The 13,428-nt window shown below is 40.0% G+C and overlaps 1 protein-coding gene across 2 annotated transcripts in view; it reads left to right on the top strand.

Annotated features, from left to right (window-relative positions):
• GPR137B (G protein-coupled receptor 137B) overlaps positions 1–13,428 on the top strand; it is a 64,051-nt gene that overhangs the window by 39,501 nt on the left and 11,122 nt on the right. The window contains exons 3-6 of one of the 2 annotated variants that reach the window (XM_023727994.1): positions 263–485; positions 2,982–3,032; positions 5,626–5,754; positions 8,140–8,264. In XM_023727994.1, coding sequence (XP_023583762.1) covers positions 263–485; positions 2,982–3,032; positions 5,626–5,754; positions 8,140–8,264 — 528 coding nt within the window. Of the gene's footprint in view, positions 1–262; positions 486–2,882; positions 3,033–5,625; positions 5,755–8,139; positions 8,265–13,428 lie in introns of both variants that reach the window. The other variant, XM_004372796.3, reaches the window with a different exon arrangement.

Raw genomic sequence — 13,428 nt, 5'->3', positions numbered from 1 at the left:
TGCTTCCCGTGGCCTCATTTAATCCTCACAACCCCCTCACATACAATGCAGTTGAGGCACAGAAAGCTAAGCACCTTGCTGAGGTCACAGTTTGTTGGCAATTTGTAATATAAACCGTTTGTCTCTGAAGTCTGGGCTCTTAAGTGGTTGTGAACTTGGTTGTGTCTGCTTCCAGCAGTTAACCAGAAACTCACAGTTGCCTTCTAACACGCAGGAACATGCAGGGAATGGTGACTGACATGCCTCCTCTCATCCTTTCCAGGTTGCCACTCTACCTGGCATCGCTCTTCATCAGCCTCGTGTTCCTGCTGGTGAACTTGACCTGCGCGGTGCTGGTGAAGACAGGGACCTGGGAGAGGAAGGCCATTGTCTCAGTGCGCGTGGCCATCAACGACACGCTCTTCGTGCTGTGTGCTGTCTCTCTCTCGCTCTGTCTCTACAAAATTTCCAAGATGTCCTTAGCGAACATTTACCTGGAGTCTAAGGTAGGGTGGAAATGTCATCAAGCTCCCTTCATTAAAGTTGGTCCTAAACATGGTTTTCTGGTTTGGAAAGAGGACACAACAGCTGTCTTTTCCCACCTGATGGCCTACGAATGATTGGCCACATTGCGGCTGTGAGCTACAACACAGGAATGCAGTTCATTGAACTTGGGGTACAAGAAGAGTTCCCATCCAGATGCCGTAAAGTGTATCGGTGTATGCAGAATTGCTGCAGAGAGTGAAATCCTTGCCTTATAGATGCAGCCATTTAACCTACGTTTTAAAGGACTCATAGAATTGGTTCTATCAGTGATATTAAGAGCAAACACATAGCTAATGTTACCATGTTTCGGGCACTTTTATAAGCACTTTACATGTATAAACTTATTTCATGTTTACAACCCTGTGGAATTAGGTGGTATTACTATGCCCACTTTATAGGTAAGGAAATTGAGGCACAAAGAGGTCAGGTAGCTTGCCCCAGGTCATACAGCTAGTAGATGGCAGGGCCAGGATTGAGACAAGGCAGGCTGGCTCCAGGGCCTGTGGTCTCAGCCACCTTGTTGTGCTGCTGCAGACACTCAGACTGAACCCGTGATTGCCTGTGCCCAGGAGAGTGTTCTCAGCAGCGGGAACTGCTCGTGGAGTTCAGCACAGCAGTCCTCTCATGTTGATTTTCATTTACAGACACGGAGCCACACGTGTCATGGGAGGGAAGCTCCTGGCCCGCTCTTTTTTTCCCTGCTGTGCCTCACATGCAAGAATCTCTATTATCTGCTTTCTTTCTCCAGTGTTGTAAAGAAGAGCAGATATGTTGCCTGGAGCTGGGTACTGAAGTTTTTATCATCAGCCGGATCCCCCAGCTCTTCCTTCATTGACAAATTCTGAACCTGAGCCCAGAAGCGTAGTGAGAGATTAGGGCGGAGGGTGGAGGTGGGGGTAGAAGTCAAGGAGCAGATGTCCTGGATTCTGACTGGTTGTGTGACCCTGGCCTTACAGTTACTTGGCCTCTCTGGCCTTGGTTTTCTCCCTTGTGAAATGGCTGAGTGCTTCCTCTGGCCCCTCTCCTTCTAAGCCGTGTGTCCCGTGGCATGCCCTTCTGCTGCCTTTGCCATGTGGCAAAGATAAAGGGGCAGCTTGATCTTCCCCAGTATTGTGTCTTCCGTAGTGAGCCGTAGATTAAAACCTTAATCAGAGCACCCTGTGATTTGGCTGAGCTCTTGCAGAATCCCTAAAGTTAGTGGCACTGAGTAGTTTTTTCATTTACACATTTTGACAACTTTTAGACTTGATTTTACCTTACCTTTCTTCATTATATTGTCCCCCATATAAGAGCTATTCAAGGCTTTAAAAAAAGAGAACTGTGGTTTTAACAGGAGGGGTTAAATTGTAGATTGTTAAAATACTATTTAGATCACCCATATGGCAAACAAGATAATTGGGCCCCACTGGTAAAATAAAATAATATCTTAGATTTAGTGAATGAGTTCCGTATGTAAAACTCAAAAATCAGTTTTAGCTTTTGGTTACATTAACTATCTGTTTCTAGGCAGTGGTCATTAACTGACTTTGCAAATTGATAGCTTCATAAGTTGAGGCATAAATCACTGATTTCAAGTAATTCCAAGCCCTGAGTCACATCCAAATCAGTTGCCGTTGAGTGGATTCTGACTCAAGGCAGCTCCATGTGTGTCAGAGTAGAACTGTGCTCCGTAGGGTTTTCAATAGCTGATTTTTCAGAAGTAGATCGCCAGGCCTTTCTTCCAAGGTGCCTCTGGGTGGACTCGAACCTCCAAGCAGTCTTTTGATTAGCAGCTGAGCGCATTAAACATTTGCACCACCCAGGGACTCCTGAGTCACATCGGTGCTCCTGTATCCCCAGCCTAGACTCAGAACTTTCAGGAAGTGCTTGCTGCCCAGAGCCACACCAGCTCAGCAGCACAGATGCCTCCCAGCTGCCATTCCCTCTGCGATTGCTTAGTTGTTGCCGTGCAGCCAGAGGCCTGGGCACTTGGCTCACTTGCTGTGCTTATAAGCTGAGGGTTCCACTCTGAAGCTGAGCAGAGACAGCTACAGATTCAAAAAAAGAAAGAAAAAAAAAGCCATTTGCCCTTCTTGTTCGTAAAATCTAGGCCTTGGCCAAATGGCCATCTCCCAGCCAGGGCCCCAGGTTTTGAAGTGTCTGTGTGAAGGTAATTTGAGCCTGTAGGAAGGCATGTAGGATGAGAAGAGGTTTGGAGTGGAGTGAAGGTAGAGGGCTCCGACAGAACATCAGGTAAGGCTGCAGTGACTCTGAGATCCCCCAGGGGTTACCAGGTCCAGTGAAAGGAGTGGAATCTGGAATGAGGCTGCTGTCTTGCACCATGAATGGGCACACCCCTCACGCTCCTTCTGTTCCAGGGCTCCTCCGTGTGTCAAGTCACTGCCATTGGTGTGACCGTCATCCTGCTGTATACATCTCGAGCCTGCTACAACCTGTTCATCTTATCATTTTCTCAGAACAAGAATGTCCATTCCTTTGACTACGACTGGTACAACGTATCAGACCAGGTCGGTGGGTTCACCAGTAAGGGAATAACCTGCACAGTGACCACTTGCTTTTCAACATTCCATGTTGCAGGGGGGTGCCAGCTCCTTATTTCTGCTGCTGAATAGCTGTGTGACTGTGAGAAAGTCACTTACTGACCTTTGTGGTATCTGCGTCCTCATCTGTAAAATGGGGTCATAGTACCTGCCCTGCCTGTTCCATCTCACATGTTGTCTGAGAAAACTAGGAGACACACACACACACCACGCACACACACTCCACACATACCCACACACATACGCACACACCACACGCACACACATCACCTGTATACACATATACCACACACACATCACATATACACACCACACGCACACACACCACACACACACCCCACATGCACACATCACATGCACACGCATACACACCTCACACACATCACATACACCACACACACACGCACACACCACACGCATACACACCACACACACCACACATACCACACATATATAAATGAATGTTTCTCCTTTCCACACCATTCCCACTCTAGGAAGCTCTTGTCAAGCAGAACTTAGATTTTTTTTTTTTTTTAAAGTGCTTTCATATAAATATAAGATCTTATTAAGGGGTAAAATTTGTAAAGATAAAGAAAATTGTATTCAGGTTTTGGAAATAAATACAACTGTGAAGCTCTGAGAAGTTTTTTTTTTTAATAGAGCATGCATCCTAACAGGATTTGAGGAAATCTAGATAAAAGGTGTCCAAGGATATTTGGATTTTAGTAAAAGCTCATTTCACCAGTAGTTTCAATGTGATACTTTTTAAAAAATGCGTTCTATAAATTCATAGGAAATTTCTTCCTTAAATGTATGGTAGAATTTGCCAGCAAAGCCATCTAGGCCTGAAGTTTTCTTTGTTGGATAATCTATAGAAAATTAAGAGTAAGGTACAAAAATAATTTCTATTATACTCTAAATATAAACAAAGTTACTTATAAAGAAGATGAACAAAGGTAGCAAAACGTCATCTGGCATCCATGCTCACAAAGGCTCCTGTTCAAGGTGCTGGGGATATGAAAATGAACAGACTTATTCCCTGCCGTGTAGGAATTTATGGCCCACTGGGGGAAAAAGACACAAATAAGCGATTACAGTAAAGAAATATGATTTCTATAAGTGGGGTCTACTGGACTGAATTGCAAAGGTTCCTTAGCTTTTCCTGGAAAAATGTTAAATATTCAAGTATATACAAATCCACTTCTAAAATCCCAACAGTGCTTATAACAGGCTGAATTAAGTCTCTGGAAGAAAGAATAACTTTAAAATGATCATAATCAGTTAAACCTACGAAGACAAGGGTGAAATTTAGAAAAGGCACTGTCAAGATGTTATAATTAGAAAGAATTACAACCACCACCACCTCTAACCCAAACCAATACCCCAGATATAGGATAGGAGAAAGTTGGGCAGGGTACTGTTGAAAGTGTGCCCTTTTTTGAGAAAATCGAATATATTAAAATCTAAGCTTCAACAATGATAAATTAGAACCTATTCATAATACAGAGATTTGGTTTTAACAAAATAATTATTTCAATTTTTCTTTCAATCAAGAGCTCATAATTACAATGCACTTAGAACATTAATACAATTTCTAAATTCTCTTGTTTTTAGGTGATATTTATTTACGGATATATAGACCTGTGTGTTGCAAACAAAATAATCTAGGAGCCAGTGAAACAAATGACCACACACACGTTAGATGCATTCGTGTAGAATGGAAAGGGAACCGTGTACTATTGAGATGTGCTGAAGATGGGATATGAGATGCAAAGATGAATCTTCCTGAAGTGTAGCATAATTAGTTTTGGTTACCATGCTTTAAATATGATGTGATGGATGAGGATTAATAGATACCTTTAAGGCTTGGTTTTGGTGCATTCTCTTTCTTGGAAATGATGGTCTTAGTGATACAGTTGTCCAGATCCCAAGAACATAGCACTTCCCTTGAGTACCTGCCACCTGCTTTGTAGAGAGAACACAAGTGTACCAACCCCCATTGGTCATCTCACTGGTCAGGAGTCCAAACATTTTAAACTCTGAGAATTATTTTCTAGAAAAGCTAGCCTGCAATAAACTTGAAAGGGTAAAGAATTGGATATGGGCTATGTGAAGAAAAGTTTAAAAATTGACATGTTTGTCCTAGGGATGAGGTTAAAGGGTAACAATTACATGTCGCTCTCAAGAATTTAGAAGGATGCAACAAAACATTCTCACTATTCATAGATTTTTGAAGGAAAAAAAAATCAGCTTAAATTTAAATGAGAGATTTCCTTTGGACATAAGGGAGATATTTTAGGGTGAAGTGATAAAACATCAGATTGGGAGTTTCTTTGAATAGTTTGAAGAAGATAATCATTTATCCTCTATAGTTTAAGTAACCTTCCACCTGAGATCTGGACCGTCACTATTACCTGATTCAACATGCATATTTTAGGGGTGAAGGAATTACACCATATTAGAACTTTTCTCTGTTCATGTTAAATAGAATCAAATCAAATATATTTCCTCTGCCTTCTGTCTACTGACTCCATATCCCCCCTCTTTTTTTTTTTAACAGGCAGATTTGAAGAATCAGCTGGGAGATGCCGGATATGTTGTATTTGGAGTGGTCCTGTTTGTGTGGGAACTTTTACCTACTACCTTAGTAGTTTATTTCTTCCGAGTTAGAAATCCTACAAAGGACCTTGTAAGTAAAGCCACTTATATTTGCAGAAAATATCTGATTCTAATCATGAAATATAAAATTAGAATTTTTTTTTTAGCTTTTCTACAGAGAAGAGTCTTTCTTCTATCCTGTTACGATATTTAAAGCCCTTTTGTCTATTTTATCAAGAAATTTCTTTTCCCTTAATTCTCTTTGCAGTGAAATGTGTTTTTCTGTTTCGCTTTATTTTACAAAAGAAATGAAAATAAGTTGCATCTCAAGGCTGGGGAAAGTGATGAACTGCTTTCCTGATGTGACGCAGCCTCACTAGTATTTGAACCAACCAAGTCAAGGTTCAAGTAGTCCAGAAGTCAAGGCTCAGATTGTCAGGTGTGAGTGGCAAGGAAACCATAGATAAAGTCCCCAGTTAATTCACAATTCTCATATACAACTGGTTGTTTTTGTTTGTTTCCTTGTTTTTTACTGTGAGTACGTGGTGGTGAAGAACATAGTAACTGCTAGTAGAATTGGTAACCACTGCTTTGATTTGTGCTAAGGCACCAGCACAGTTTTATTCACCACTGCGTTTGCACCATTCGTGCAGATACCCATATAAGGGGTCCATGGACGGCATTTGAGATCTACAATAGCATGTTGATCTACAATAGCATGTTAGTGAATTAAAATGATTCTCTTTGCCCTGAAGCACATGATCTCCTAATTTACCAGGGGGGAGTGAATTCAGCATGAAGTATGCATAGTGATAAATGGAAAACATTTTCCCCTTTTCCTGTTGCATTCATGAAGTAACTTCTAAGCTCTCATTAGTAGGTAATTTGGGTTGGCAAATTTGGCTTGATGAAGCACTGGTATACATGAAATATCCAAGCGAGACCACCAGAGTTAATGCCATTGTTACATATGGAATTTGGTAATAATAGCTTTCAATTATGCTGTGCTTATATGTGATAGGCAGTGTTTTAAGCACTTTACATTTTTAAATTATTTAATACAGACAGTAACACTATGAGGTAGAAACTTACTATACTTACTTTTAATGAGGAAACTAAGGCTCAAAGTCACATGGTGAGTAAGAGAGAGAGCCAGGACTCAAACCAAGGTGGTCTGGCTTCAGAATCCACGGTTTTAATTACTGTGCTACACTGTGGCTTTACTGGCATCATAAGGTTTGGAGAAGCAGCTAAATGCCTAATAGGAATCCCATAGTAATAATTCCTATTACTATCTATAACTTCTGTAATTGCTTGGAGAAAGAACAGTCTAATATTCTTTTAGAGGAAAATGTGTAATTTCGCTCATAGTTATTGACTTAAAAGTGCACATGCCCTCTACAATGTTATCTGCCATCTGTGTTCATAGTTCTGTTGGTACAAACAAGTCTCTGCACTTGGCTTCATCAGAGCCAAACTTCAAAGCCTGTGCACCACTGCTTGGCCCTGGTCAGAATCACTGGGGTAGGTTCTGAGAATCCACATGTTTAATAAGCAGCCCAAGGGATTTGAATGCACTGCAGAGTTTGAGAATCTCTCTCCAGTAAATAGGCATTCTTGAACCTTTAAAATGGCCAATTTTAAGGCATCCTACCTTGTGTCATTTCCACTTTGCTTCTTATTTTATAAAAGCAGGAACTCACATGCAGATACCCATCACACAGCTTCCTCATTTCATACTCTGTTGGTTATCTTTTAAATAGACCACTAGTGATAGATACAAGGATTTTAAACCAATGGTAGATTTTATATATATGTATGTATATTTGGCTTGCTATATAATGCAGTTCTGTTGTTGTGTTTATTTGAAATCATTCCTGACAGAGGATTTTACTTTAGTAGTTGCTGGCCAAGAAGGCATCTCTGTTGCTCCAGGGTAGGTATGATCCTGAAAGTCGGCAGTGACCTCTAGAATCTACCTGAACCCAGTCACTGGAAGTTTTCTGAGAGGTGGACTTAGCTTGGGAGCTGAAATAGGATGAATCGATTATAGAGGCAGGATATGAAAACTAGATGAGAAACTCTCACAAAATGATTTCATCACTAATTATTTCATTTTTAAAATAATACGTTATGAATGTCCATATTATTACACAGCTTTATATCCAATTTGGGACTATCCTTACCTTAGCTAATTTGGTGTAGCTAATTTGGGCATTGTCTGGCTCTTCTATAAGGGATTAAAACAATGATGATTCATTGTTGCATATTTAGCAAACAAGACGCTGATAAATGTTAGTCCCTTTTAAACATAAAAACAATGGAAATGAACATGGGCTGAGCGCTTACAAACAGGTTATCACCTCCACTCAGATGATAGATCATCTGAAGTCTCCTGCAAGAAGATCTTACTTGTCTTTGTCTAGTGCGAGGCAAAGTGTCTGGAAGTGTGCTGTACACATAACTGTCTTTCTAGACTAACCCTGGAATGGTCCCCAGCCACGGATTCAGTCCCAGATCTTATTTCTTTGACAACCCTCGAAGATATGACAGTGATGATGACCTTGCCTGGAACATTGCCCCTCAGGGACTTCAGGGAAGGTAAGACCGTAGCTCATGTTATAGAGGCATGGTTAGGCACCAGCAAAATGGGTTCAAACTAAAAGAAAATTCCTACTAAAAAACCATGGAGCTGAAGGCTTGTGGTATTAGATCATTTTACAGACGTGAAATATTCAGGAATGAGAAAAGATGGATGGACATCAAGTAACAAAAGCACTATAAATTATTACATAGTGATTCCTAAGTGGTATTCCATGGAACACTATTTTCTTTAATAGGCATGCCATGTAAAAGGAAATGATGGTTTAAACAAAATTCAACTTTTTTTTTTTTTGCCAAGACTTCTCAGAGCCTATAATATGCTGATATGTACTGTGAATCTCCAAGAGGGAAATATAGTACTTGCCCATGGAATCACTGAGTGGAACATGATTTGGGAAATGCTGGCATACTTCTTTAATCAGAAGTTCTAAAGCCAGAGATTAAATTGTATAGTATTCACTTATTGGGATAAAGTATAGTTCGTAAGGACCAAAATTTCAAATTTGAATTATGTCATCAATTCTTACTTGAAAATTTCATTTAAGTTAAGGGCATTTATTTTGGTCTTGATTCTAACAAATATTTATTTCTCTAGCAAACATTTATATAGCACCTACTGTGTGTCAGATCTAGTCTTAGTCTGGAAGCTCCGCTGAAATCTGTCCACCATGGGTGACCCTGCTGTATTTGAAATACCAGTGGCATAGCTTCTAGTATCATAACACCCAGGCCACCACAGTCTGACAAACTGACAGGTGGTAGACTAAGACAGACTAGGAAGAAAGGCCTGGTGATCTGCTTCTGAAAATTAGCCAGTGAAAACCTTATGGCTCACAACAGAATACTGTCTTATACAGTGCTGGAAGATGAGCCTCCTAGGTTGGATGACACTCAAAATACAGTGGCCAACACAATGTACTTGAGCATACCAACGATCAGGAAGATGGCAGAGGACTGGGCAGTGTTTTGTTCTGTTGCACTTGGGGTCACCATGAGTAGGAGCCAGCTCAACAACAACTAACCATATGTGTCAGGCACTGTTCTAAGAGGTTCACAAGTATTCGCTCATCAGTCTTCCTAACAATCATGTGGGGTCCGTACTAGTATTAGCCTCATATTACATATAAAACTGAGGCATCTAAAGGTTAGGTGACTTGTCCAAGGTCACACAGCAAGTGGTGAGGAAAGATGCCAACTCACCACTCATTTAATTCCATGCTTTGAATCAGTACACTCTGCAAATATCCTGTATATATCTTAGTACCCCATCTCTTGGTCTCACTATGCTTATGTTATGCTTATACTTTGCTTATGCTTATACTTGTTTTTGTACTTTTGTACGTGTACTTACGCTTATAAGTGAGTTTTTTTAAAAATATCTTATTTTGTTTTAGGTGACAGTTTACACAGCAGATTACTCATTCAACAGTCTATACACAAATTGTTCCATGACATTGGCTACAATCTCCTCAATGTGTCAGCACTGTCACCTTTTTCACCCTGTCTGCCCTGTTTTCATCCATTCAGTTTCCCTGTCCCTTCTTGCCTTCTCATCTTTGCTTTTGGGTAAATGTTGACCGTTTGGTCTTATATAGTTGATTGTTTAAAGGAGCACATGCCCCACAGGTGTTACTGTTTATTTTATAGGCCAATCTATTCTTCGGCTGAAAGGTGACCTCCAGGAGTGGCTTCAGTTCCAGGTTAAAAGGGTATCTTAGGGTGATAGTCTTGGGGCTTCCTCTAGTCTCCATCAGTCCAGTAAGTCTGGTCCTTTTTTTTTTTTTTCAATCAATTTGAATTTTGTTATACATTTTTCTCCCATTCTAACCAGTACCTTCCATTGTGTCCCTGGTCAGAATGGTCGATGGTGGTAGCCAGGCACCATCTAGTTCTTCTGGTCTCAAGCTAGAAGAGGCTGTGGTTTGTGTGGGCTATTAGTTCTGTGGACTAATTTCTTCCCTGAGTCTTTGGTTTCCTTCCCTCTCCTTTGCTCCAGACAGGAAGAGACTACTAGTTGTATCTTAGATGGCCACTCACAAGCTTTTAAGACCCTAGATGCTACTCACCAAACTAAGATGCAGAACATTATCTTTATGAATTAAGTTATACCAGTTGACCTAGTTGTCCCACGAGACTATGGTCCTGAGCCTTCAAACCCAGTAAATCAATCCCATGAGGTGTTTGGATGTCTAGGAGGTATCCCTAACTGTGCCCCCATGTGCTTTATGGTATATATGAATATATATGTAGCTCATGCAAACATATATATATGCCCACAAATATACCTATATATGTATGTGCAGGTACTCCCATATACCTTCCAACACCCATATCACATATATATCTACCTGTGTAACCTCTCACATATTTTTTGCTTGTTATTACTGTTGTTGCAAAATTGTATGTTATAGTATTTACTGTAAGTTGTCCTTTATTCTTGTGTACCTCTCACTGTCTTCATGTACCTTGGTCAGGTTGTGCTGACTTCCCCCATATTGTGTATTGCCTTTCCCATCACCAGAATTAACACACGTGTCTACTATCTAGTAAGTGATTCCTTTCCCTGCCCCTCCCATCTACGGTAACCTTCAAAGAACGTTGCTTTCTGTGTGTATATGTATTCTTGACTTTTTCTAAAAGTGTTGTCATATAACATTTGTCCTTTTGTTTGACTTATTTTACTCAGTGTAATGTCCTCCAGATTCATCCATGTTATGTTTCATGGACTCATCATTATTCTTTATCGTTGCATAGTATTCCATTGTATGTAGGTACCAAAATTTGTTAATCCATTCATCCGTTAATGGGCACTTAGGTCGTGAATAATGCTGGAATGAACATGGGTGTGCATATGTCTATTCATGTCACTGCTCTTATATCTCCAGGATATATATCTGGGAATGGGATTGCTGGATCATAAGGTATTTCTATTTCTAGGTTTTTGAGGAAGCACCGTGCTGTTTTCCATAGTGGTTGTACCATTTAACAATCCCAACAGCAGTGTATAAGAGTTCCAATCTCTCCACAACCTCATCAGTATTTGTTGTTTTCTGTTTTTTTGATCAGTGCCAGTTTTGCAGGGGTGAGATAGTATCTCATTGTAGTTTTGATCTGCATCTCTCTAATAGCTAATGATTGCAAGCATCTCTTCATGTGTTTGTTAGCCACCTGAATGTCCTCTTTGGTGAAGCATCTGTCTATATCCTTTGCCCATTTTTTGATTGGATTGTTTGCCTTTTTGTTGTTGAGCTGTTGAAGTTTTCTGTATATTTTAGAGATTAGACCCTTGTCAGATATGTCGTTACCAAAAAAATTTTCCCAATGTGTAGGTTCTCTTTTTACTCTTTTGGTAAAGTCTTTTGATGAGCATAAGTATTTAATTTTTAGGTGGTCTCAGTTATCTAGTTTATCTTCTGTTGTTTGTGCATTTTAGTTGTGTTTGATAGTGTACTTAAGCCAAAAATTAGGACCACTAGCTTTTCTCTGTGTTATATTCCAGGAACTTTATAGTTTTAGGTTTAACATTTAGGTCTTTGATCCATTTTGAGTTAGTTTTTGTGTATGGTGTAAAGTATGGATGCTGTTTCATTTTTCTGCCAATGGATATCCAGTTTTGCCAGCACCGTTTGTTAAAGAGACTGCCTCTTTCCCCATTGAATGGACTTTGACCCTTTGTCAAAGATCAGCTGTCCATAGATGGGTGGATTTACTTCTGGGTTCTCAATTATGTTCCATTGTCTATGTGTCTGTCATTGTACCAGTACAAAGCTGTTGTGGTTACTGTGGCTGTGTAGTACCATAGTGCGCCTTCTGCATTTGTTTGCCGACCGTGCCCTCCTCCTATAAGGCACCTTACAAGCGCTGCCATGCCAGTCCTCTTCCACATGTTGCTGTAAAAACAAAAAAAAATTAGCATGGCATACTTAAGAAAATACCTCTGGCGGGGCAGGGAGGGCATGGCCCGGAAACACAGAAGGCATGCATTATTTGTGTAAAAATACAGTAAATTCTGAGATTAGGAAGTGTGAGGCCTCCAGGCCTCTTTTCTTTCCATATAAAGTTGGAAATTCGTTTTTCCATTTCATTAAAGAATGTTGTTGGGATTTGGATTGAGATTGCATTGTATTTATAGATCACTTGGGTAGTATTGACATTTTTACAATGTTAAGTCTTCCAGTCCATGAGCATGGAATGTTTTCCATTTATGTAGATCTCTTTTGGTTTCTTGCAGTAATGTTTTGTAGTTTTCCTTGTATAAGTTTTTTACATCCCTGGTTAGACTTATTCCTGGGTATTTTATCCTTTGGGGGGCTATTGTAAATGGTATGTTTTCTTAATTTCCTTTCACAGTTCTCTTTGTTAGTGTAGAGGAACCCAACTGACTTTTGTATGTGGATCTTGTACCTTGCCTCTTTGCTGAACCCTTCTATTCCAGTAACTTTCTTGTGGAATCTCTGGGATTTTCTACATATAGGGTCATGTCATCTGAAAATAGGGATAGTTTTACTTCTTTCTTAGCAATTGGGATACGTTTTATTTCCCTTTCTTGCTGTAAACTGCTCTGACTAGGACTTCTAGTACAATATTGAGTAAGAGTGGTGATAATGGGCATCCTTGTCTCATTCCCGTTCTCAAGGGGAAGGCTTTCAGTCTCTCTCCATTGAAAATAATGTTGGCTGTTGGTTTTGCATATATGCCCTTAATTATGTTGAGAAATTTCCCTTCTATTCCTATTTTGCTGACAGTTTATCAGGAAAGGGTGTTGGACTTTATCACATGCCTTTTCTGCATCAATTGAGATGATCATGTGATGATTTTCCTTTATTTATGTGGTAGATAATGTTGACTGTTTCTTTAATGTTGAACCACCTTCGCATCCCTGGTATGAATCCCATCTGATCATGATGTATATTATTTTATTATTTTTTTGATAAACTGTTGTATTCTGTTGGCTAGAAGTTTGTTGAGATTTTTTGTGTCTATATTCACGAGGGATGTTGGTCTGTAATTTCTTTTTTGTGGTATCTTTGCCTGGCTTTGGTATCAGGATTATGCTGGCTTCATAGAATGAATTAGGGAGTATTCCTTCCTTTTCTATGTACTGGAATAGTTTGAGTAGAATTGGTGTCAATTCTTCTCTGAATGTTTGGTAGAATTCTCC

The sequence above is a fragment of the Trichechus manatus genome, unplaced genomic scaffold (assembly GCF_000243295.1).
Source record: "Trichechus manatus latirostris isolate Lorelei unplaced genomic scaffold, TriManLat1.0 scaffold00021, whole genome shotgun sequence".
In the NCBI taxonomy this organism is placed as follows: domain Eukaryota; kingdom Metazoa; phylum Chordata; class Mammalia; order Sirenia; family Trichechidae; genus Trichechus; species Trichechus manatus.
This window is presented reverse-complemented; position numbering and strand designations above follow the sequence as displayed.